The 25,496-nt window shown below is 44.6% G+C and overlaps 1 protein-coding gene across 3 annotated transcripts in view; it reads left to right on the plus strand.

The window, feature by feature from the left end:
* Positions 1–25,496, plus strand: part of LOC144496069 (corticotropin-releasing factor receptor 2-like) — a 254,440-nt gene that overhangs the window by 200,226 nt on the left and 28,718 nt on the right. For all 3 annotated transcript variants that reach the window (XM_078217024.1, XM_078217026.1, XM_078217027.1), the window contains 3 exons: positions 4,498–4,651; positions 13,821–13,881; positions 19,469–19,541. In XM_078217024.1, the coding sequence (XP_078073150.1) occupies positions 4,498–4,651; positions 13,821–13,881; positions 19,469–19,541 (288 nt within the window). The remainder of the gene's footprint in view (positions 1–4,497; positions 4,652–13,820; positions 13,882–19,468; positions 19,542–25,496) is intronic.

The raw sequence follows: 25,496 nt of genomic DNA on the forward strand, positions 1-25,496 counted from the left end.
AAACTCATCACCCTGAATTTTCATCATGTAGGAGGTGGCCTCTGATTTATTCAAAATGCTAGAGGCCCGATTCCAGATGTTCTGCCCCCAAACCAGGTATCTGGTGGTTGGGGGGGTGAGGAGGGGGGGGGGGGGGGGGGCGGTGTGGGGGGGGGGGGTGCGGTGTGGGGGGGGGCGGTGGGGGGCGCGGGTGGGTGGTTGCGAGACAGATTGATCTTGTTAAATCACAGTTGCCATCAGTCAGATCTGGTTTTCACCAGTAGAATGGCCAAAACATAACTTGTGCATTTTAGACCAATCAAAAGAACATCTAAAGTTAGTGGAGTTCTTTGGAGAAGTAGGATACTCCTCTGGATAGGTCCAGGGAGGGGAAGGTCAGATGCCCTTTTGAAAAAGGTGTCCTTTTGAAGAGATCAGGTGCTGCTTGGGAGAGGCAAGTTGCCCTTGGGAGAGGTCAAGTGTCCTTTGGGATGTGGACATAAGTGTGCATAAAAATGGATAAGGTCATTGGAACTGTCAATCTCACTGCAACTGTCAAGCTGTCAAGGAAACCGTCTAGCTGTCTAGGGATTAAAGCCGTCTAGGGATTAAAGCCGTCTAGGGATTAAATTTTCTGATATTTACGCTTTAAGTGGTCGGCAAGTTTTTAAAAAAATCAATGCCTGCTATTTCATTCTGTCTGTTCACATAAACCTATGTTATCATTATAGGATTAATATGGCATGACTGATATTACAACCTATCATTACCACAGTGGGATGCCTGTCAGTTCTTAATTTGTTGTTATATGGGATTAAGCGATTGACAGAATTTAATAATGAAAGGGACTTTATTAATTAGTTTTTTTAAAATATAGGATTCATCAATAGATACTTAGAACTTTATTTTATTTCCTCTCAGCATAAGTTCTGAAATCTGTCCATAGTGGAGACTGGGTAAGTTGGCATGGAGGATGTAAAGGCAAAGCATGGTGGGTGAGGGGTGTGGTTTGGGAAGAGTTAACATTAAGTTCACATAGGGGCTATAAAGGGCCATCGTGGGGGGGGGGGGGGGGGGGGGGAGGTGATGTTGAGGGACATAGGTTAACATGGAGGGTTTGGGGGCTATGGGGATGGGTGGGGTGCATGAGGTGGCATTAATGGAGCATGGGGAACGTGTGGAGGTGAGTGGGGTGAAGGCTGGAGGGTTGTTTTATTGTTTTGCAGCTGGGACACAGTGCCAGCTCACCGCAGCTGGTCTTTCACACAGCCCTCCCCTGTACCTGGAAGCCCCTGGCTGCCTCTAAACTGTGTCTAGGGGTCATGGCCTGACTCCCTGTGAACTCGCCTGTCCGTAACGAAAATCTGATCATCCAGGACATTTTCTCCAGAAGAGTGCTTGCAGAGCCAGGAATTTTCTGGACTAAATTTCAGTCCATCGTTTGTCTTTCATACTAGGAAAATGGGATAAATACTTGAAGGGAAGAGGCAGGGGTACAGAATAGTGCAATGGGGCCAGTTTGCTCTTGCACACACAGGATGGACTGAATAGTCTCCTGTGGATCTATAGTTACAACAGTGAGTATACTTTGAAATCAAAAGTACTTCATCGGTTGTAAATGTGATTATAGGGTGGCTTAATGTTGTGAAGTAAAGTATATAAAAGCAAAATACTGCTGGAGATGTAAAAAAAACAAAACATTTTGGAAATATTCAAGGCAGCATCAGTGAAGATGAAAACAGTGGTTTCTCTTTCCACAGATGCTGCCAGACTTGCTATTTCCAGCATTTTCTGGGTTTTTTTATTTCGATATCCTATTGTGTAAAATGTAAGGGTGAGATTTTCCCAGAAACAGGTAACGGTCGATAGCGGGCAGGAAAAGCAGTGTTGAAGCCATTGACAGTAACGACGGCTTTCTCCAACGTAACATCCAGCACATAGAGAAAAACATCAAGGGACATGTCCCATGATGTATCGCTGGTGGGGCGGCCTCGGATTCGCCCGCCCCATCAGCAGCTTGAATTCTCTGACCTCACCCACGGCTGGGATTCTCTGGTGTCGCTGTTGTGAATGGAAATTTGGCTGAGCGCCAAATTCTCTGTTCTCTCTGACAGCGGTGGCGGGGCGTAGGAGACCAGAGAATTCCGCGTTTCGCCTCTCAAGGAATGGGTTGCCATTTTTAAAGGCCAACAACGCAAAGGAGTTCACCCTTGCTTCCCCCCCCCAGAAATGTCCTCTGACATAGCCCCTGGCACTGCCATTCTCGCTGTCGCCAATGCTGGGAGTGGTGCCCAGGCTTTACACTCTTCACCGCACCCCCATCCCAAGCGATGCATTCACCTGAGCTCTCCGGCGAAGTCTGTTTGCCAGGTGCACACCTTGGGAGAGCAGTCCATTTGGGTTTCACACCATTCACCGATGTGAATTAATTTTCTGACAGGGTGGGTGATTCAGGTGTAGAGGGCTGATGGTGTGTTAACAAATATAAATGACGGTTCCAACATTGAACACTGGGAAACGTGCCCCGTCAATGACAGAGGGAGGGAGCTATCACGTCACATGTTTCAGTCAATGAAAAACGTCATTTGGCTGTTTTTGCGTTATTTTCCACTCTCAGTGCCAAACCCACCTTGATGTGATCAGGAGCAGAAAACCCTGACATCAATCCTTTTTTCTGCCTAAAAAAGAAATATGCAACCAACAACACTAACTTCAGGAGACGAATGGGGGAAAGTGCAGAGAAAGTAACCATGGAATAGTTCACAGAGCTCACAAAGTCGCACTCTCTCTCCAACACTTGCTCAGACTCTCTCTCTCCCACACTCACTCATACACACTCTCTCCATCTCTCTCCCGCATTCACTCATTCTCTCTCACACTCTCTCTCCCCAATGCTCACTCGTGCAATCTCTCTCTCACAGTTACTCACACTCTCTCTCTTTCACTGACACTCTGTCACCCATTCACACACTCATTCTCTTTCTCTTCCACGATCACTTACACTCTCCCTCTTCCACACTCACTCACTCATACAGTCTCTCTCTCCCCCCACACCCCCGGACACCCACCAACCACTCCCACTCATGCACCCACCACCCTGCCTGCACCATTGGCTGCATGACAGGCCCAACTGCTAGGCTTGCACTTATTGCCCATCCCTTGAGAAGGTGGTGGTGAGCTGCATTCTTGAACCGCTGCAGTACGCGAGCTGCGTGTGCACCCACAGTTCTGTTCAGGAGGGACTTCCAGGATTTTGACTCAGCGATGGTGAAGGAACGGTGATATATTTCCAAGTCAGGATGTTTAGTGACTTGGAGTCCCTTCAGCTGTTTCTTGCTATCATGTGGAGCAAATCAAATTGGCTGAAGACAGGCACTTGAGACGCTGGGGGCCTCTGGAGGAGGCTGAGAGATCATCCAGTCAGCATTTCTGGCTGAAGATTGTTGCAAATGGTTGCACCTTAATTTTGTGCTGGACTCCTCCATCATTGAGGTTGAGGATATGTGTGGAGCCTTCCCTTCCAGTGTGTTGTTTAATTGTCCACCACCAACCACAGCTGGATGTGGCAGGACTGCAGAACTTTGATCTGATCCATTGGTTGTGGATTTGCTTAGCTCTGTCTTTTACTTGCTGTTTGGCACAAAAGTAGTCCTTGGTGTAGCTTCACCAGGTTGACACCTCATTTTTAGGTACGCCTGGTGGTGCAGGAGGGATCCAAGCAGAAATACGCATCCTGTGCATTGTTTACAAAGTTCTGACAGTAATGTATTACTAGGTGAACCTCACAGCGTGCAGACTGGAGAACGGGGTGGGAAGTTAAACTCAGTTTGCAGCACTATGAGGCGTAACGCAAACTAGGTGTGCTAACTTGCATCCAGATTCTCTCATTCTCAGCTCAGTTAAATAAAGCTTCCATGATGAACACAAAGCCTTGCCACATTTACCCTGCAACATTATTCTCATTCCTTTATTTAAAATGATTTTGATTTGATTTGATTTATTATTGTCACATGTATTAACATAGTGAAAAGTATTGTTTCTTGCGCACTATACAGACAAAGCATACCGTTCATAGAGAAGGAAACGAGAGAGTGCAGAATGTAGTGTTATAATTATAACTGGGGCGTATAGAAAGATCAACTTAATGCAAGGTAGATCCATTCAAGAAGCTGTTCTTGAGTCAGTTGGTACGTGACCTCAGACTTTTGTATCTTTTTCCTGAAGGAAGAAGGTGGAAGAGAGAATGTCCGGGGTGCGTGGGGTCCTTAATTAAGCTGGCTGCTTTGCTGAGGCAGCGGGAAGTGTAGACAGAGTCAATGGATGGGAGACTGGTTTGCGAGATTTATTGGGCTACATTCATGACCTTTTGTAGTTTCTTGTCATCCCGGGCAGAGCAAGAGCCATACCAAGCTGTGATACAACCAGAAAGAATGCTTTCTATGGTGCATCTGTAAAAGTTGGTGAGAGTCGTAGCTGACATGCCAAATTTCTAACTATATGTTTAATTTTCTCTTTCAGGCCTGGTGTCGTCTCGTCACAACCATCTTCAACTACTTTGTGGTGACAAATTTCTTCTGGATGTTTGTCGAGGGGTGTTATCTCCATACAGCTATAGTGATGACCTACTCCACAGACAAACTGCGCAAATGGATATTCCTGTTCATTGGATGGTGTAAGTCAGGGCCTTTTTGTAGTGCTGGGTACCAAGCAAGCATCACACAAATGCAGTTGACCATACAACAACAACAATTTATATTTATATGGTGCCTTTCGTGTAATAAACACCCCAAGGTGCTTCACAGGAGCATTATTAGACAAAGTATAACACTGAGCCATGTAAGGAGATGTATTATAGGTTTCACTTATTCTGAGAGCCTTGTGATTATTGGTGTGTAGTTTTATTTATTTACACTAGTTTTAAGACTATTGTAAGCACATGGTCTTATGGACAGTCAAGTTTGTGTCTTGCTCATCTGACCCTGATGTCTAGCTTACATCATTATTAACATCATTGTCTCACTCATATAAACAGTAACTCATTAATCCATATCTCACCCCAAGTATAACCTCAAAACATCGTTATGTTAAACTATATACAAAACTAACATTCCCACAATCATCCACCAAAGTCAAGTTGAACCTGTCTGCTGCTTTGATGACTCTCCATGGTCTCATCTGAAGTGTTCCCTACTGGAGGTGCTAGTATACCCCCAGTTCCTGGAGTTGAGCATTTCTGGGGGTGTTTGCGGTAGTGTCTGTATCATCAATGTCATCATGATAATACTGGACTGATTGTCTCCTTGTAGTTTCTAGAGGTTTCACGGCCATCCTATTCCTTCGTAGAATGCCAAATATTGTTTAGACTAGGTTGATCCAAGGCCATATCTTCCGCCTCAAGGTCTCTGATCTAGAATTTTTGTCCCGATTCTAATGTGGGCAATGTTCTTGTTCTATGCAGGTGGATATACCAGTTGGATTGTTTGTCTTTGTGTGTTTGCTCATAACACCTTCCTTCTTCATGGTCTCGTAAAATTAATGAGTTGATGCTGGAGCGAAGGAATTTGGGTTTTTAGTCTTCTTGCCATCAGTAATTCAGTTGGCAAAAGCCTCTTCCTTAATGGCATTGCCCTGTAGCTGAGTCAAGGTAGCGTGTCTTTTCTCATCAATGTTTTGATGGTTTTCACCCCCCTCCCCACTTCACCATTCGCTTGTGGATGGTGTGGCGAACAGGCCAGGCGGTGGAATCCATATTCTGTCATGAATTGTATGAAATGTTTGTTCATAAACTGTCGACAGTTGTCAGAGACTAATCTATCTAGGATGCCATGAGTAGAGTAGATGTGTTTCAAAGCTTTTACCACAGTTTCTGCAGTTGTGGTGTGGGGTCAGCATATTTCCAACCAGCAACTGTTTAATAGTGTTTAGAAGATAGATTTTTCCTCTAAAGGCCAGCAGATGCATTCTTAGCTTTTGCCAATGTCTAAATAGAGATATTGGTGGTAGTAATGGTTTGGTTGGTTCTTGGCTGTTGACGTCACATGTACGGAATTTTGAAATAAATGCTTCAATAGGTTTGACAGGATATTCTGACCTGACTGCATTCTCGATCCATCAGCTGAGCTTGTTGGATCTCCGGGTGTTTGTTTGCAGAGGTCAGTAGAGTCCCTATTATCAATGAAGAATATACTTCCACCTCAGTCATGTTCCGTGGCCTGGTCCAGTATAACTCTCAACAGCGTGGCGGCAGCTGTCTGACATTTCCCCGGCACGTAATCTCTTGTAGGGTCGTAGTGCATGAGTCTTAGCAGGAAATGCTGTATCCTTGGAGCATCTTAGCAATTTCCTCGGGATTCAGGAGAGTGAGCAGAGATTTATGATCTTTGCCAATCCTGAATTTGAAGCCGATTAAGTGATCTGAGAATTTTTTGCAGGCCTATGTCAAGACTACTGCCTCTTTTTCAATCATTGCATTATGTTTCTTTGATCTCCATCAACGTCCTAGAGGCAAATGAAACCATTTTTGTTCCTGCCATCCTCCTGGATCCGTCACAGAATGGCTCCAGGCCCCATCGCTGATGCGTCAGCTGTCACTACTGTCGGCCTTTTGAAGTCACAATGTGCAAGCAAGTCCGAAGAGATGAGCAAATGTTTAACCTTGTCAAAGGCATTCTTCTGCCTGATTCCCCAATCCCACTGCTGACCTATTCTCAGCAGGTCTCGAAAAGGTTTGCTGATGACAGACAGATTTGGGATGAATTTCCCCACCTGATTGACCAAGCCGAAAAACCGTGGTAGGTCAGCAACACCCTTGGGCTGTGGAAATTCTTTAATCACCTTGGTCTTTTCAGAATCCTACCGCAATCCCTTTTTGGTGTATGATGTAATCTAATCATCTGGTGACCGTTTTCCAAATTCGCTCTCGGAACATGTTCAAGCACTTTAAAACCTCCCAGATTCTAGGGTCATGTTTTTCTTTAGTAGCGCCATGGATGCGCAAATTGTCCATGTGGAATATGCTTTTTTTGCTTTCAGGGATGTTGGATGTATTACATTGAAAGGTTTCTGGTGCAGAGGATGTGCCTAAGGGAAGTTGATTGAAACAACCATGAATCTTGGTCTCAGAGAATCTGCCACGAACCTTTGTTGGCATCCAGCTTCGTTAGAAACAACTTTGCCAGGCTGTCATCAGGGGAGAAAACTTCTCTTTGGACAGCTTTATTTCGGTGTGTCACAGAGCCTGGTTTTGCCATTAGGATTCGGAATTGTCACATGACCTGAGAACCATTTTTTAGGCACTTTAACACTCCTTTATGCAGCATCCCATCTTCTGATCAGTGGATGTGATCATCATAGAATACTACAGTGCAGAAAGAGACCATTCAGCCCATCGAGTCTGCACCAACCACAATCTCACCCAGGCCCTATCCACATATCCCTACATATTTACCCACTAATCCCTCTAACCTATGGATTCCGGGACTCTAAGGGGCAATTTAGAATGGTCAATCAACCTAGCCCGCACATCTTTGGACTGTGGGAGGAAACCGGAGCACCCGGAGGAAACTCACGCAGACACAGGAAGAATGTGCAAACTCCACACAGACAGCGACCCAAGCCGGGATTCGAACCCAGGTCCCTGGAGCTGTGAAGCAGCAGTGCTAACCACTGTGCTATCATGCTGCCCGGTGATACCCTTCTAGGCGTAAATAAACAGATGGGTTTGGCAACTAGCAGGAGAATGATGTGGTACTCACATTTAAGCTTTCCTAATCCCCAGAACAGCCTAGGAAGTTCATTCCTAAATATGGTTCCATTGTCATCTTATGTGACCTCATTGACTCTTTGTCGAAAACCAAATGCAGAACACACTGAAGGAGGGAAAGTTGTTGATTCTTTTGGACATTAAAAAAAAATAACTCCTTTATATTTAAGGGCTGCAGTGATCTGGCACTTCACTTTGAGATCTGTGCTTCCTGGCCCCTGTTCTATAACCTTTGATATTCAGCTTTACAGACCAGATTTATTCGTTGGGATATTTTATTTACCCCAGGAAATCTTCATCCTGAATGTCTGTATTTCCAATTTGATATATTTCAGAATGATTAGAAATTTGTTCCCTCTATCTTCCCTTGAATTGTGCTTTGGACACGCAGAATTGTTTAAAATGCCCAGTTGTGCCACAGAGAAAGCATTCAACACACTCTGCTGGGTATTTTATCTGGTATGACTCATGATTCAATTGATTCACCCGGCTTTTGGTGAAACCATCCTGGTTCAGTCTCTAGATTCTTTGTAGGACTGAAGTAATTACTGAAGATCCGCACAACCTCCTTGTAGGATGCCAAGGTCTCCTGGACTCCTTGTTGCACCAGAACATCATCAGCAAAGGCCCCAATTGCATAGAAAGGGAAACAGACCTGGTGTCTCTGTGCTTTTTTGTGTCAACCTGAAGCTGTTTGGTATCTTTCGAACTGTCTCCTCCAGAGCTCCTATCATTAACCTTGCTGAATATCCTCGATGCGTTGGAAAGGTTGTGGAAAGAGGTAGTGGCTATTGATGGCTGTCAACATCGTGCAAGGTAAGAAGTCTCTCAACACCAGGTTAAAATCCAACAGTAATTACATTGTCTCCACTCACCTGATGAAGACGCAACGCTCCAAAAACTCGTGACTCCAAATAAACCGGTTGGACTTTAACCTGTTGTTGTGAGACTTCTTACTGTGCCGACCCCAGTCCAATGCCAGCAACTCCACATCATGAACATCATGCAGGGCTCACTTTGCCCTAGCGAAGCCCGTTTCATTTTTGTTCTTTGTTTCAAAGTTGAGCTGTTCTAAAGTCTTTAACCGTGAGTGATCAATCTGTGGCTTCAGCATTTTAAACTGTGGTCTTCAGTGCTGCCACCACGTTTTGAAAAGGTTTCACTTATTCTATAAGTGACCTGAGATAGTCGGTATACAGATTTTCTCAAAACTATTTACTTACGCTATTTACAAAGACTTCCTAATAAGCAAATGGTTCTACAAATAGTTTATTCTGTGTCTTGCTCTCTTGGAAACAAACAAAGAACAAAGAAAAGTACAGCACAGGAACAGACCCTTTGGTCCTCCAAGCCTGTGTCGATCATGATGCCCTAACTAAAAAAAAACCTTCTGCCCTTACTCGGTCCATATCCCTCTATTTCCTCCCTATTCATGCACCCATCCAGATGCCTCTCAAATGTTGCTAATGTGTCTGCTTCCACCACATCCTATTGCAGCGCGTTCCAGGCACCCACCACTCTGCGTGAAAAATGTCCCCCGCACATCTGCCTTAAACTACTGGTCATCTGACCCTGAGGTCATGCATACATCATCATTAACATCATTGTCTCACTAACATAGCCATTAACCCATTACTCTGCAGGAGAATTTGGATAAAGTAACCAAAAGCTTGGTCAGAGATGTAGGTTTAAAAAGTATCTTAAAGGAGAAAAGCAAGGTAGAGGCAAAATGCTGTGGATGCTGGAATCTGAAACAAAAACAGAAAATGCTGGAAAATCTCAGCAGGTCAGACAGCATCTGTGGAGAGAGAATGGAACCAACGTTTTGAGTCTAGATGACCCTTTGTCAGAGCAAGGTAGGAGAGTCCGACTGGTATAGGGAGGGAATTCCAGAGACAAGGACCTTGGCAACTGAAGGCACATCCACCTATGGTAGAGCAATTATGATTGTAAATGCACAACTGGCTAGAATTAGATGTGCACCGATATCTCAGAGAGTTTTGGGGTTGGAGGAGATTACTGAGAGGCCACAGAGGATTTTGAAGACATGGATGAGAATTGTTAAATCAAGGTGTTGGTTGGCTGGGAGCCATCGTAGGTCAGCAAGGACAGTGGTAATAGGGGCACAGTACTTTCTGCGTGCTAAGACACTGGCAGGAGAGTTTTGGATGGACTTCAAGTTTACAGAGGGTAGAATATGGAAGACCAGCCAGGATTATGTTGAAATCGTCAATCTCTATGTAATGAAGGCAGGGATGAAGGTTTCTACAGAAGATGAGCTGAGCCAAGCGAAGTCAAACATTACCCAGGTGGAAATATGCAGTCTAAAAGGTGGTACAAATATGACATTGGAAGCTCAGTTCAAGATCACTGAGATTGCGGACAGACTCTCTTATTCTCAGATTGTCGCCAGGGAGAGGGATAGAACATAGAACAGTACAGCACAGAACAGGCCCTTCGGCCCACGATGTTGTGCCGACCTTCATCTGAAACCAAGATCAAGCTATCCCACTCCCTACCATCCTGGTGTGCTCCATGTGCCTATCCAATAACCGCTTAAATGTTCCTAAAGTGTCTGACTCCACTATCACTGCAGGCAGTCCATTCCACACCCCAACCACTCTCTGCATGAAGAACCTACCTCTGATATCCTTCCTATATCTCCCACCATGAACCCTATAGTTATGCCCCCTCGTAATAGCTCCATCCACCCGAGGAAATAGTCTTTGAACGTTCACTCGATCTATCCCCTTCATCATTTTATAAACCTCTATTAAGTCTCCCCTCAATCTCCTCCGCTCCAGAGAGAACAGCCCCAGCTCCCTCAACCTTTCCTCATAAGACCGACACTCCAAACCAGGCAGCATCCTGGTAAATCTCCTCTGCACTCTTTCCAGCGCTTCCACATCCTTCTTATAGTGAGGTGACCAGAACTGCACGCAATATTCCAAATGCGGTCTCACCAAGGTCCTGTACAGTTGCAGACCCCACGGCTCTTAAACTCCAACCCCCTGTTAATAAAAGCTAACACACTATATGCCTTCTTCACAGCTCTATCCACTTGAGTGGCAACCTTTAGAGATCTGTGGATATGGACCCCAAGATCTCTCTGTTCCTCCACAGTCTTCAGAACCCTACCTTTGACCCTGTAATCCACATTTAAATTTGTCCTACCAAAATGAATCACCTCACATTTATCAGGGTTAAACTCCATTTGCCATTTTTCAGCCCAGCTTTGCATCCTATCTATGTCTCTTTGCAGCCTACAACAGCCCTCCACCTCATCCACTACTCCACCAATCTTGGTGTCATCAGCAAATTTACTGATCTACCCTTCAGCCCCCTCCTCTAAGTCATTAATAAAAATCACAAAGAGCAGAGGACCAAGCACCGATCCCTGCGGCACTCCGCTAGCAACCTGCCTCCAGTCCGAAAATTTTCCATCCACCACCACCCTCTGTCTTCGATCAGACAGCCAGTTACCTATCCAATCGGCCAACTTTCCCTCTATCCCACACCTCCTTACTTTCATCATAAGCCGACCATGGGGGACCTTATCAAACGCCTTACTAAAATCCATGTATATGACATCAACCGCCCTACCTTCATCAACACACCTAGTTACCTCCTCAAAAAATTCTATCAAATTTGTGAGGCACGATTTGCCCTTCACAAATCCGTGCTGACTATCCCGGATTAATCCGCATCTTTCTAAATGGTCGTAAATCCCATCCCTAAGGACCTTTTCCATCAATTTACCAACCACCGAAGTCAGACTAACCGGTCTATAATTACCAGGGTCATTTCTATTCCCTTTCTTAAACAGAGGAACAACATTTGCCACTCTCCAGTCCTCTGGCACCATCCCCGTGGACAGCGAGGACCCAAAGATCAAAGCCAAAGGCTCTGCAATCTCATCCCTCGCCTCCCAAAGAATCCTAGGATACATTTCATCAGGCCCAGGGGACTTATCGACCTTCAGTTTATTCAAAACTGCCAATACATCCTCCCTCCGAACATCTATTTCCTCCAGCCTATTAGCCTGTAACACCTTCTCTTCCTGAAAAACATGGCCCCTCTCCTTGGTGAACATTGAAGAAAAGTATTCATTCATCACCTCGCCTATCTCTACTGATTCCATACACAAGTTCCCACCACTGTCCTTGACCGGCCCTAACCTCACCCTGGTCATTCTTTTATTCCTCACATAAGAGTAAAAAGCCTTGGGGTTTTCCTTGATCCGACCCGCCAAGGACTTCTCATGTCCCCTCCTAGCTCTCCTCAGCCCCTTTTTCAGCTCGTTCCTTGCTAACTTGTAACCCTCAGTCGAGCCATCTGAAGCTTGTTTCCTCATCCCTACATAAGCTTCCCTCTTCCTTTTCACAAGACATTCCACCTCTTTTGTGAACCACGGTTCCCTCACTCGGCCATTTCCTCCCTGCCTGACAGGGACATACCTATCAAGGACACCCAGTATTTGTTCCTTGAAAAAGTTCCACTTTTCATCAGTGCCTTTCCCTGACAGTTTCTGTTCCCATCTTATGCCCCCTAATTCTTGCCTAATCGCATCATAATTACCTCTCCCCCAATTGTAAGCCTTGCCCTGCCGTCCGGCCCTATCCCTCTCCATTGCAATAACAAAAGACACCGAATTGTGGTCACTATCTCCAAAGTTCTCTCCCACAACCAAATCTAACACTTGGCCCGGTTCATTTCCCAGTACCAAATCCAATGTGGCCTCACCTCTTGTCAGCCTATCCACATATTGTGTCAGGAAACCCTCCTGCACACACTGCACAAAAAGTGCCCCATCCAAACTATTTGACCTACAAAGGTTCCAATCAATATTTGGAAAGTTAAAGTCCCCCATGACAACTACCCTGTGACCCCCACACGTATCCATAATCTGCTTAGCAATTTCTTCCTCCACATCTCTATTACTATTTGGGGGCCTATAGTAAACTCCTAGCAACGTGACCGCTCCTTTCCTGTTTCTAACTGCAGCCCATATTACCTCAGTGTGCATATCCCCCTCAAAGTGCTTTTCCGCAGCCGTTAAACTATCGGATGGAGTTGGTTGCAAAGGATCAGAGTCTGAAAACAATAGGTTCCATCTTCTCGATATTTCTACTTCTCTCTTAGAAAAATATAGAAACATAGACAATAGAAGCCGGAGTAGGCCATTCAGCCCTTCGAACCTGCTCCGCCATTCACTTTGATCATGGCTGATCATCAAATTCAATACCCTGATCCCGCCTTCTCCCCATATCCCTTGATCCCTTTAACCCCAAGAGCTATATCTAATTTCTTCATGAAATTGCACAACATTTTGGCTTCAACTACTTTCTGAAGTAGTGAATTCCACACATTCACCACTCTCTGGGTGAAGAAATTTTTCCTCATCTCAGTTCTAAAAGGTTCACCCCTCATCCTCAACTATGACCCCTAGTTTTAGACTTTCCACACCAAGTGGCATATGAGGCAGACAAAGTACATGCTACATCTGTTGCTTTTCCTAGATTTTCCTTGAATCATCATTTGCCTGTGGCCATAGGCTGTGGCTTGAGGGGCGCCACTCACATCAAGAGTGGCCGACCAGGAGACCCTCCCATTCTTACCGCCATATTGGAATGGTTTACAGTTTGATATTCAACCTGTCTGGCCATGTTATGAATGCATCTTCCATGGCCATCAAATGCTGGAGTGGGACTTGAGACCGAGAGGCTCCAGCCCAGAGGCATTACCTACTGCACCACAAGACTGTCCTACTCTATATGTAAGTGGAGGAAATTTCTGCTTATCCAGCAGTAGATCTAAGTTCTAAAATACACACAAGGGGACGCACACACACAGACCTGTAAAATTTTAAATGTTTGCAGATGATATGCACTTCATGGTAGAGATGTCACACTTAACTCCTGTAACATTTTGCATATCACACCTTGTTAATAGTTATAAGGTACACCAGCCTATCTTCTGATTGTCACAGGAGCTCTCTAAATGCTAAATCTACAGCTGAGATTCTTTTTCAAAACTACATTTATTCAGTTGAACTGACAGAGATATTGTTCTTCCACAGGTGTCCCTTGTCCCATCATTGTAGCCTGGGCCATAGGCAAGTTATATTATGAAAATGAAGAGTAAGTATTGTATTAAGATGTCATGTGAATTTGTGAGTTTTATATTCCTGTTTGTTTTGGAAATTATTTTTCAGGTGAGAAAAACACAAGTCTGTCAAACCTCCCTCCTTTCTTAGAGCACGTCTATTCCACCCTTCCAAGGTCGTGAAATAAGAGCTAAATGACTGAAGGAAAGAGATCAAAAAGCACAGTCAGCAGCAACAATGGTGACTTCTTTTGATTTCGTTCCTTTAATGTAGGAAAGAAAATCCAAAGGTAAAGCAGTATTTGAAAGGCAACAAAGGACAGGAAGAATGTGAGAAGAGTTTCTCAAAGAGGGCAGGATGAGAAAGCAGGGACATTGAAAAGCAAGGCTCATGATGTTGTTTAACACAAGTTCTGGAACTAGATAAGGTCGGCGCGATAGGTCTCTGGAGTTTGTGAGGATAGTCATGATGTGGAGATGCCGGCGTTGGACTGGGGTAAATGCAGTAAGAAGTCTCACAGCACCAGTCCAACAGGTTTATTCGGTAGCAAAAGCCACTCGCTTTCGGAGCGCTGCCCCTTCGTCAGGTAAGTGGGAGTTCTGTTCACAAACAGGGCATATAAAGACACAAACTCAAGTTGACCTAGTGCTGTGAGACTTCTTACTGAGTTTGCGAGGACACAGGCCATAGACTCCCTTACTGTGCTGTGGTTCCACAGTTGGTTACTAGCCTCTGATTTTGTGCCTAAATGATCATTAATTCCTTTATTGTTGCAGGGTCAAAATCCTGAAATTCCAGCCCTGGATATGTGCTGGTATTTACAGCATGTTCTGGGGTTGGTAGCAAAATTTATCGATGCCCCTGAGTGAATGTCAGTATTTACAGGACATCCGTGATTGAGTGTCAGTTTTACAGGATGTTCCTGAGTGAATGTCTGCATTTTGAGGATCTTTCTGATTGAGTGCCAGAATTTGTTCGCTTAATTGTCAGTCTTTATTACGTATTGTTTACGAACTGTCAGTGTTAATAGAACATTCTTGACTGTTTGGGGGTGATCTTATCATTGCACCCCACCGGTCGATGGGTGGAGCGAGCCAGTAAGATTGCGAGAGAGCTGAGAAATCAGGTTCATGCCTGATTTCTCACTTCTTTGCGATCATACCGACACGGGATATCCGTTGATTATAATATATAAATATATTTAAAAGGTAAATGGGGGGGTGGAGTCAACTGAGGGGGGGGCATTTAGTGGTGGGGGGGAATTGCTGCCACTCTGCAGTTGCAATCGGTGGGGGGAAGAGGGGACTGCTGCCACTCTGCAATAGCGATTGGTGGGGGATGGGAGTGGGGACCGCTGCCATTCTGCAGTAGCGATCGTGGGGTGGGGAGGAGGGGAGAGAGGTGGTGGCGATCGGTCCAGGACAGGGGGTTTGCAATCGGTCCAGGCGGGGGTGGTGGGTGTCGGTCGGCCGCAGAGCCCCACGGTAGTGGGGGGTGGGTTTTGGCCATAAAGGTAGGCTGGCTATAGCAGCAGAGGCAGTGACAGCTCTCTGTGCTCTCAGCGCACAGAAACCTGCACAAGCGCAATTGCACCCTCTGCTGCTATCAGCCGGCTTTCAGGAGATTTAGGCCCCGTCCCCTCCCTCTGCTGGTGGGAAACTGGTTTGTCAAGATTTGTTTGCCTAATTCAGGTAAGATTCGATTTTTAAGTCGCCCAAAAAAAACATAAATTTCTCCCATTTTCACACTCATTCGGGACTTAGGATTTTCTTGGTAACGTCGCCCCCTTTATCCATAAGCAGGTTGTTTCTGAGCGTCAGTTTTAATAGGGTATTCTTTGGTATTTGTTAATATGTACAAGATGCTTCTCACCAAGAGTATGCATTCTGACCATTAAAATTAACAGTAAGAAAATCATTGAGCTGATGCCATCCATTTCCTTGAAATAAACTCCCACTGGGTGACAGGAGCACTGAGGTAGAAAATCCCATCTGTTATGCAGAATGATACAAATTCCCAGGATAGAATTAAACCTGTGCAGTTTGATACTGGCTCTTCAGCTGAAATTATTGACTCGAATCAAATTATGAAGATGTTGGAAAATCGAGAGTGCCACCGATAGGTGAAGTCCTCTACAAAGAACAAAGTCCCGTTGACCTTATCGGGAGCTTGAATGTAAGAAGGCTGTGCGTGTTGCCTGCGATTGGCTAACCCAAAACACATTTGCAATTGAACCTGAAATCTCCCTAATCTCTATGATTCAGTTTTGCATTAACCGTCAGGGCAGCTCACATCAGCATTGATAATAAAATGTGCCACTTTTCCGGGCACCCATATGTCAGTGTCAGTCCTTGATTGGACTTGATGAGTTGATTTCAGTTTGGAAAGGAAACCAAGCTCCTGCTTTTCCAACTGAAATCAACTCATCAAGTCCAATCAAGGACTGACAGGACATATGGGTGCCCGGAAAAGTGGCACATTTTATTATCAATGCTGATGTGAGCTGACGGTTAATGCAAAACTGAATCATAGAGATTAGGGAGATTTCAGGTTCAATTGCAAATGTGTTTTGGGTTAGCCAATCGCAGGCAACACGCACAGCCTTCTTACATTCAAGCTCCCGATAAGGTCAACAGGACTCTGTTCTTTGTAGAGGACTTTACCTATCGGTGGCACTCTCGATTTTCCAACATCTTCATATACATGTATAAATTGAAAGGGTGCAGAGGAGATTTACAAGGATGTTGCCTGGATTGAGTGGCATGCCTTATGAGGATAGGCTGAGGGAGCTCGGTCTTTTCTCCTTGGAGAGATGTAGGATGAGAGGAGACCTAATAGAGGTATATAAGATGTTGAGAGGCATAGATCGGGTGGACTCTCAGAGGCTTTTTCCCAGGGTGGAAATGGCTGCCACGAGAGGACACAAGTTTAAGGTGCTGGGGGGTAGGTACAGGGGAAATGTTAGGAGGAAGTTTTTCACACAGAGGGTGGTGGGCGAGTGGAATCGGCTGCCGTCAGTGGTGGTGGAGGCAAACTCAATAGGATCTTTTAAGAGACTCCTGGATGAGTACATGGGACTTAATAGGATGGAGGGTTATAGATAGGCCTAAAAGGTTCGGCACAACTTGTGGGGCCGAAGGGCCTATTTTGTACTGTAGTTTTCTATGTTTCTGTATGTGTACTTACAGATCAACATATACACATTTGTGTTCAATTAATTAATAAATTCAAATAACTAATAAAATCTGGAATTAAAAGCTAGCCTCCGACCATGAAACTACCATTGATTGTCGTAAAAACCCAATTGGACGGCATGGTGGCACAGTCGTTAGCACTGCTGCCTCACAGCTCCAGGGACCTGGAGTTCGATTCCTGGTTTGGGTCACTATCTTTGTGTGGAGTTTGCACATTCTTTCCGTGTCTCCACAGGTTTCCTCCAAGTACTCTGGTTTCCTCCCACTGTCCAAAGATGTGTGTTGGCCATGATAAATTGCCCATGGTGTCCCGGGATGTGTAGGTTAGAAGGATTAGCGGGGTGAATGTGTGAGGTTATGGAGATAGGGCCTGGGTGGGATTGTTGTCGGTGCAGACTCGATGGGCCGAATGGCCTCCTTCTGCACTGTAGGGTTTCAGTGATGTTTCTATGATGACTTCACTCATGTCCTTTATGGAGAGAAATCTGCTGTCCTTACATGGTCTGGCCTAAATGCAAATCCAGATCCATAGCAATCAGATTTGAATAGATTTTAATACAATTAACCCGCTCCCTCACCAGATATTGACCCCCTGCCGTATATTGGCATGTCGGCGCAGTTTACAAAAGGACCATCTAGATGTGAACCTGACGTGGGAGTCTCCCCGAGGATGCAAAGTCAAGTATAGTCCCCACAGGGGAGGGTCCTGGCCAGACATTGGCCTGGCACTGCTCCTTTGGCACAGATTGGTATTGGAACAATGTTTCTTTGTTCAGATTGCCAGTATCCACAGTTTTTTATTTCATTTTTCATTTACCTTAATTATCAAGCTATTTCCAATGTGTCATAGAATCATTCAGCACAGGAAAAGGCCCTTCAGCCCATCGCGTCTGCGCCTGTCAAAGACACCAAACTATTCTAATCCCATTTTCCAGCATTTGGCCCATAGCTTTGTATGCCTTGGCTTTTCAAATGCATATCTATATACTTCTTAAATGTTATAAGGATCTCTACCTTCATCACCCTTTCAGGCAGTGAGTTCCAGACTTGCACCGCCCTTTGGGTGAAAAAGCCTTTCCTCACATTCGCTCTAAACCACCTGTCCCTTACCTTAAATCAATGCTCAATGATCTCTCCGCCAAGGGGAAAACTTTCTAGATGTCCACTATAACCACATTCCTCACAATTTTATACATCTCAATCATGTCCTTCCTCAGTCTCCTCTGCTCCAAGGAAATTAACCCCAGTCCATCAAATCTTTCTTCATAACTAAAACTCTCCAACCCAGGCAACATCCTGATAAATCTCCTCTGTACCCGTTCCAATGTTATCACATCTCTTCTATAATGTGGATTCCAGAACTGCACACTATACTCTAGCTGTGGCCTAACCAACGTTTTATATAGTTCCAGCATAACCTCTCTGCTCTTAAACTCACCTTGGCTAAGTACACCATGTGCCTTCTTAACTACTTTATCCACCTGTCCTGCTATCTTAAGGGATTGGTGTACATGCACACCAAGGTCCCGCTGATCCTCAGTGCTTCCCAGGGTCCTGCATTCATCATGTATTCCCTTGTCTTGTTCGTCTTGCCCAAGTACATCACCTCACACTTATCAGGATTGAATTCCATTTGCCACTGATCAGCCCATCTGACCAGCCTGTCTATATCTTCCTGTAATCTAAGGCTATCCTCCTCGCTACTTACCACCCCACCAGCATTTATTGCCCATCCCTAGTTGCCCTTGGAGGGCAGTTGAGAGTCAACCACATTGCTGTGGCTCTGGAGTCACATGTAGGCCAGACCAGGTAAGGACGGCAGATCTCCTTCCCTCAAGGACATTAGTGAACCAGATGGGTTTTTCCGGCAATCGACAATGGTTTCATGGTCATCAGAAGATTCTTAATTCCAGATTTTTTTTTATTGAATTCAATTTCCACCATCTGCCATGGTGGGATTTGAACCCGGGTCCCCAGAGCATTAATTGAGTTTCTGGATTAATAGTCTAGCGATAATACCACTAAGCCATCACCTCCCCTAGCTAGGAAATCAGTTGGTGCCTTCACCAGTGAGGTTACTATGGGGAGCTCTGCATAATGCTCAGCTGCAATTGAGTCTAATATCTGCATTTTGTAACCAGTCGTTGTAACTGAAAGGTGAAGGGGATTTATCTGAAGTGTTGCAGCTACATTGACAAAGTACCTCCAGAAAGCCCACTTCTGCAAATTAAAGTACCTGGGGACATTACGTAAGTTACAGTACAGAAAATGATTAGTGCTTCTTTTTTCTCTGCCACCACCTTTAACTTTGTGTCATTCTATTTATAAATTGCTACTTGTAAATCATCTGAATAACTCTGACTGCCAACACAGTGATTGTGCTGGAACAAAGCCAGTGGCAATTAATATGAATCTTGTTGTTTGCAGGTGCTGGTTTTCATACTCACCAGGGAAATATATAGACTACATCTATCAGGGTCCAGTGATACTCGTACTGCTGGTAAGTGTGTAAATACAGTGGTGTAAATATGATTGGATTGTGCAACTATTTAGGAGCCCCACTGCTGGCCTATGGAAATAGTAACTTTGCGCACTTTGACCTTTTGACCCGATTCAAGCATAATTTTGTAAAGTTGGCCCCATTGTCACTTTTAACTCCAACATTTGTACAAATTAATTTGGGTTGGATTTTTCCAGAGACCCTCATGCTCATCCAAGATGAGGAAATTATTCCTGGGGAATAGAGTTATCCCATATATGATATCTAGGGGCTGTTTTCTCTGTTAATACAACTTGCATCTGAAAGATTGTGAATCAATATAAGTAGTGCCTGAGAGTGTGTACTTGCATTGGTTACTTATAGTACTTGTCATGGAATCGCTACAGAGCAAGAGGCCATCAGGCCCATCGAGTCTACACTGACTCACCCTGTCAGAGTATCTCACCCAAGCCCACTTCCCTACGCCACCCCCGCAACCCCACGCATCTACCACGGCTAATCCACATAACCTACACGTCCTGGGACACCAAGGGGCAACTTAGCATGTCCAATCCACCTAACCCACATATCTTTGGAATGTGGGAGGAAACTGGAGCACCCAAGTCACCCAAAGCTGGAATTGAACCCGGGTCCCTGGAGCTGTGAGGCAGTAGTGCTAACCACTGTGCCACCCCACGGATTCCATGCATCAGCTCATTTCCATTACAAAACGTCCTCTTTTGAAGTTGTCCCCTGTTACCTTGCTCCACTTTAACTTTGGTGGTTTAATGGGGCCTGTATCCTTGTTTAGAGTTGCGGGTTTCATTTTAAAGTCACTTTGCGCCGGTCTGTCGTAGGGCCGTGTGACCCACTCTGCGCCATTTTGGAGTGGCATCCTTTGCTCCCTGACACTGTCTCTCACTGTTGCTCACCCTCCTGAACAGTTCCTTCTTGTCTGGAATGAGGGGGTGGGGGTGAGTTAATAGGTTGTGATGAACAAAGCATCGTAGCTGTGAGGGACAGCTCGGTGGATACGATATTGGTATGTAGATAGGCTGGAAAATTGGGCGGGGATCCTGGATTCAGGATTCAATCCTGGACCGGGGAGCGGCGCGGGCTTGGAGGGCCGAAGGGCCTGTTCCTGTGCTGTATTGTTCTTTGTTCTTTTACTTGGCATCCACATTTTTGACGATTCCTTTGGAACATTTTGCTAGATAGAAAGTGCTAAATAAATGCAAGTTGTTGTTGTGGTTCAGGGGATGGTCAGTGAAAGGGGATTGTCATAAAGGGGGACAAATTCTCAAAAGAAAAGGTGGAAAGCCATCAGTGCCTATTGTTCTTAAGCTTTTGCCACAACATGAAGAAGGACATTAAGGGAGAGAGCAAACGAACAAAAAGCAAGTATCCTGTGCCAGCTCTATGGTATATATTAGCAGCTGATGGTATACAACTGCCAAGACAATGTAAAAATACATCCTATATTTTTGGCCAGATGTGGTGATATGATTGGAGACAATCAGGTTTTTCTGGCTTTTATACAGCACCATATCAAGCAGGGCCTCATTGCTGTGCCAGTGCACACTCTTCTGAACTATCTACTTTAATCCCATTTCATTCCACTTTCCAGCATGATGGCACAGTGGTTAGCACTGCTGCCTCACAGCGCCAGGGACCCGGGTTCAATTCCCGGTTTGGGTCACTGTCGGTGCGGAGTTTGCACGTTCTCCTCGTGGCTATGTGGGTTTCCTCTGGGTGCTCTGGTTTCCTTCCTCACTCTAAAGATGTGCTGGTTAGGTGCAATGGCTGTGCTATTCCATTGGTAAGACGCAGCATGGGTTCATGAAGGGAAGGTCATGTTTGACTAATTTGGTGGAATTCTTTGAGAACATTACATGTGCAGTGGATAATGGGGAACCTGTGGATGTGGTGTATCTGGATTTCCAGAAGGCATTTGACAAGGTGCCGCACCAAAGACTGCTACATAAGATAAAGGTGCATAGTATTACGGGTAATGTATTAGCATGGATAGAGGATTGGCTAACTAACAGAAAGCAAAGAGTGAGGGTAAATGGGTGTTTTTCTGGTTGGTGATCAGTGACTAGTGGTGTGCCTCAGGGATCAGTGTTGGGACAGCAATTGTTTACGATTTACATTGATGATTTGGAATTGAAGACCAAGTGTAGTGTGTCAAAATTCGCAGATGACACTAAGATGGGTGGCAGAGCAAAGTGTGCAGAGGATGCAAAGGGATATAGATAGTCTAAGTGAGTGGGTGAGGGTCTGGCAGATGGAGTACAATGTTGGTAAATGTGAGGTCATCCATTTTGGTAGGGATAACAGCAAAATGGACTATTATTTAAATGGTAAAAAATTGCAGCATGCTGCTGTGCAGAGGGACCTGGGTGTCCTTGTGCAGGAATCTCAAGGAGTTGGTTTGCAGGTGCAGCAGGTAATTAAGAAGGCAAATGGAATTTTGTCCTTCATTGCTAGAGGAATGGAGTTTAAAAACAGCGAGGTATGTTGCAGCTGTATAAGGTGCTGGTAAGGCCACACCTGGAGTACTGTGAACAGTTTTGGTCTCCTTACTTGAGAAAGGATATACTGGCACTGGAGGGGGTGCAGAGGAGATTCACTAGGTTGATTCCGGAGTTGAGAGGGTTGGCTTATGAGGAGAGACTGAGTAGACTGGGGCTATACTCATTGGAATTCAGAAGAATGAGGGGAGATCTTATAGAAACATATAAGATTATGAAGGGAATAGATAAGATAGAAGCAGTGAAGTTGTTTCCACTGGCGGGTGAAACTAGAACTAGGGGGCATGGCCTCAAAATAAGGGGAAGCAAATTTAGGACTGAGTTGAGGAGGAACTTCTTCACACAAAGGGTTGTGAATCTGTGGAATTCCCTGCCCAGTGAAACAGTTGAGGCTACCTCATTGAATGTTTTTAAGGCAAGGATAGATAAATTTTTGAACAGTAAAGGAATTAAGGGTTATGGTGACCGGGAGGATAAGTGGAGCTGAGTCCACGAAAAGATCAGCCATGATCTTATTAAATGGCGGCGCAGGCTCAAGGGGTCAGATGGCCTACTCCTGCTCCTAGTTCTTATGTTCTTAAATTCTCCCTCAGTGTACTCGAACAGGCGCTGGAGTGTGGCAACTAGGGGATTTTCACAGTAACTTCATTGCAGTGTTAATGTAAGCCTACTTGTGACTAATAAATAAAACTTTAACATTGTTCTTCATCAGTTATCTCTTGAGTTCACTTTTAAACCTTCTTATCTGAACTTAAACGCTGGAATTCTACCGTCCTGCTCGCCACGGGAATCGGAGCGGACAAGGACCGGACAATGGGAAGGTCTGTTGACATCTTGGGCGGGATTTTCTGGTCTCGGGTCGAGCGAGTCCGTGAAAACCCGCCCAAAGTGTTCCTGTGATTACACGTTCCATATTTCAGAAGATCGCTTCAGAATATATTTGAATCCTGGTCTGAGAATGAAAAGGCCATTTTTAGTTCAGTGTCACTCAGTTCTCCCGTCTTTTAGTTTACAAAGTCTGATAGAAATTGATCTGGTATATATGTATTCGTGACCCACTTTGGGTGGGTTTTCACGGACTCGCTCGACCCGAGACCAGAAAATCCCGCCCAAGATGTCAACAGACCTTCCCATTGTCCGGTCCTTGTCCGCTCCGATTCCCGTGGCGAGCAGGACGGTAGAATTCCAGCGTTTAAGTTCAGTCAAGAAGGTTTAAAAGTAAACTCAAGAGATAACTGATGAAGAACAATATTAAAGTTAAAGTTTTATTTATTAGTCACAAGTAGGCTTGCATTAACACTGCAATGAAGTTACTGTGAAAATCCCCTAGTTGCCACACTCCAGCGCCTGTTCGAGTACACTGAGGGAGAATTTAAGAACATAAGAACTAGGAGCAGGAGTAGGCCATCTGGCCCCTCGAGCCTGCACCGCCATTTAATAAGATCATGGCTGATCTTTGGGAAAGATATCAACTGATTCTTCAACATGAGTTATTACAGCAGTAAATCAGACAGAGTGATACAAAATATCGAGTTAGTGGAATGGAACAACGTGGTGAGACGAGATGTCACTTAGAAAGATCTTGGTTTGATGTGGGAGGGAGAAGCATTGAGCCTGTTTATAATGATGGAATTCATTATGTTGACCTTGCTGGGGTGCAGTGATTGATGGCTTCATACATTTGGCCTCCCCAGTACTTTGCCTATTTACGGAAGGCTTGGGAATAACAGGGGAAAAGTTGAAGCTGAACCGTTGAGATATAAACATCGATCGACTGTCAAAAAACAAAAATCCATATTGGCCCCATTCCCTTTCAAGCAATGGTGGATAAAATTGTTGTGGTTGCAGTGCTATTTTAAGAAAATCTTAACTCTGGGTTTACTCAGCACTGACATTGGAGGCTCTAATTGATATTAAATCAGCTTGGATCAACCTTTGCTGGAAAAGCTTTTATCGTGACCAAGTCGGAAAACAGAAGCTGAACACATTAGCAGAAAATGTATTTGCTTCGCAACAATTCATTAACAAAAGTTATCTTACGTCAGTGACTCATTTAAAAGCTAACACCACTAACGTCTTTAATTACTATTTTGTATTTAGGCCTCATTAATATTTTAGTGCAAATTCAACCGTAACAAATCTGCAAACTACGTCTATACATTACATTAATATAGTAAAATAGTGACAGGCATTTCACAGGAGCAATATCAGACCAAGTTTAACACCACGTTATCTCAAGAGATGTTAGACAGGTAACCAAAAGCTTTGTTAAAGAGCTACATTTTATGAGGTGACTTAAAGCAAAACAGAGGTAGAGGGTAAAAATTCCAGAGGTTAGGACCCAGGCAGCTGAAGGCATGGCCACCAGCGATGGAATGAAGGAATTTGGGAAGACAAATTTTTGGGACTGAATTCCATTCGCTGATCTCCAAATGTCAGCTTTCACAAAGAGTAGCTGTTACGATTATGATGTTAACATTACTATATCCAGTTGCCTTTTGTGTCAGAACTATGCTTTCCAGGCATGAGAGGAAAACAATAAATAAGAGCCAAGTCGGCCCACCCATGGCCTAGTGCTGTCCACGGCTCCTGTCATGTATCAGAGTGTGGACAAGAGTGCACAGAGAACAACTGGACTGCTTTTGGAGACTATTGGCACCTCCACCCTGAAGAATCTAGCTGGGAATTTACACCAAACATGTTCCCAGGTCTCAAGATGGCGCCGGAGCGTGGCAACTTCTTGCAAGCTGTGCCTAGCACACCCTCTAATTCTATCTTTTACTCTCATTCTGTGCTTTTAAAACTCTGCTCTAACTCTTTTAAACTTTGAGGCAATGACTTAATTCAATCTCTTACAGATTTGGCACTTTCTCTACACCCTAACTGTGACTGCAACATTACATTCTGCACCCTCTCCTTTCCTTCCCTTTGTACGGTATGCTTTGTCTGTATACCGCGCAAGAAACAATACTTTTCACTGTATACTAATACATGTGACAATAATAATTCAAATTCAAAACCTTCTCTAACTCTTCAAGACTCTAAGGTATATAAATCAACCAAACTCCAATTGGAAGAGAAAAGCTAGGTTTACATGGAGCATGATGCCGGTTGAGATGTCTTCTTCACACATTGCCATGGAATCTTTTGCATCCACATAAGAGGCAGCCAAGGCCTTGTTTTATATATCCCATGTGAAGGGATGGACCACTAAAGGTGCAGCACTCCCCTGTTCCATACTCATAATCACAGGGTGAAACTGAGCAAACAGGCTTAACTACTTACCACTAGTGTGTGGCAAATGTGTGGAACATATTGCTTACAAAGGTCAGTAGTGTCAGTAAATTCATCAGTGTGAGATTGGATAGTATTTTAGTAAAATAAGTGATTGACAGTATGGGTGATAGAGTCCAGTCAGAACTTTGAGTCCAGATAGAGTCCA

Source organism: Mustelus asterias, chromosome 7 (genome assembly GCF_964213995.1).
Source record: "Mustelus asterias chromosome 7, sMusAst1.hap1.1, whole genome shotgun sequence".
Taxonomy (NCBI): Eukaryota; Metazoa; Chordata; class Chondrichthyes; order Carcharhiniformes; family Triakidae; genus Mustelus; species Mustelus asterias.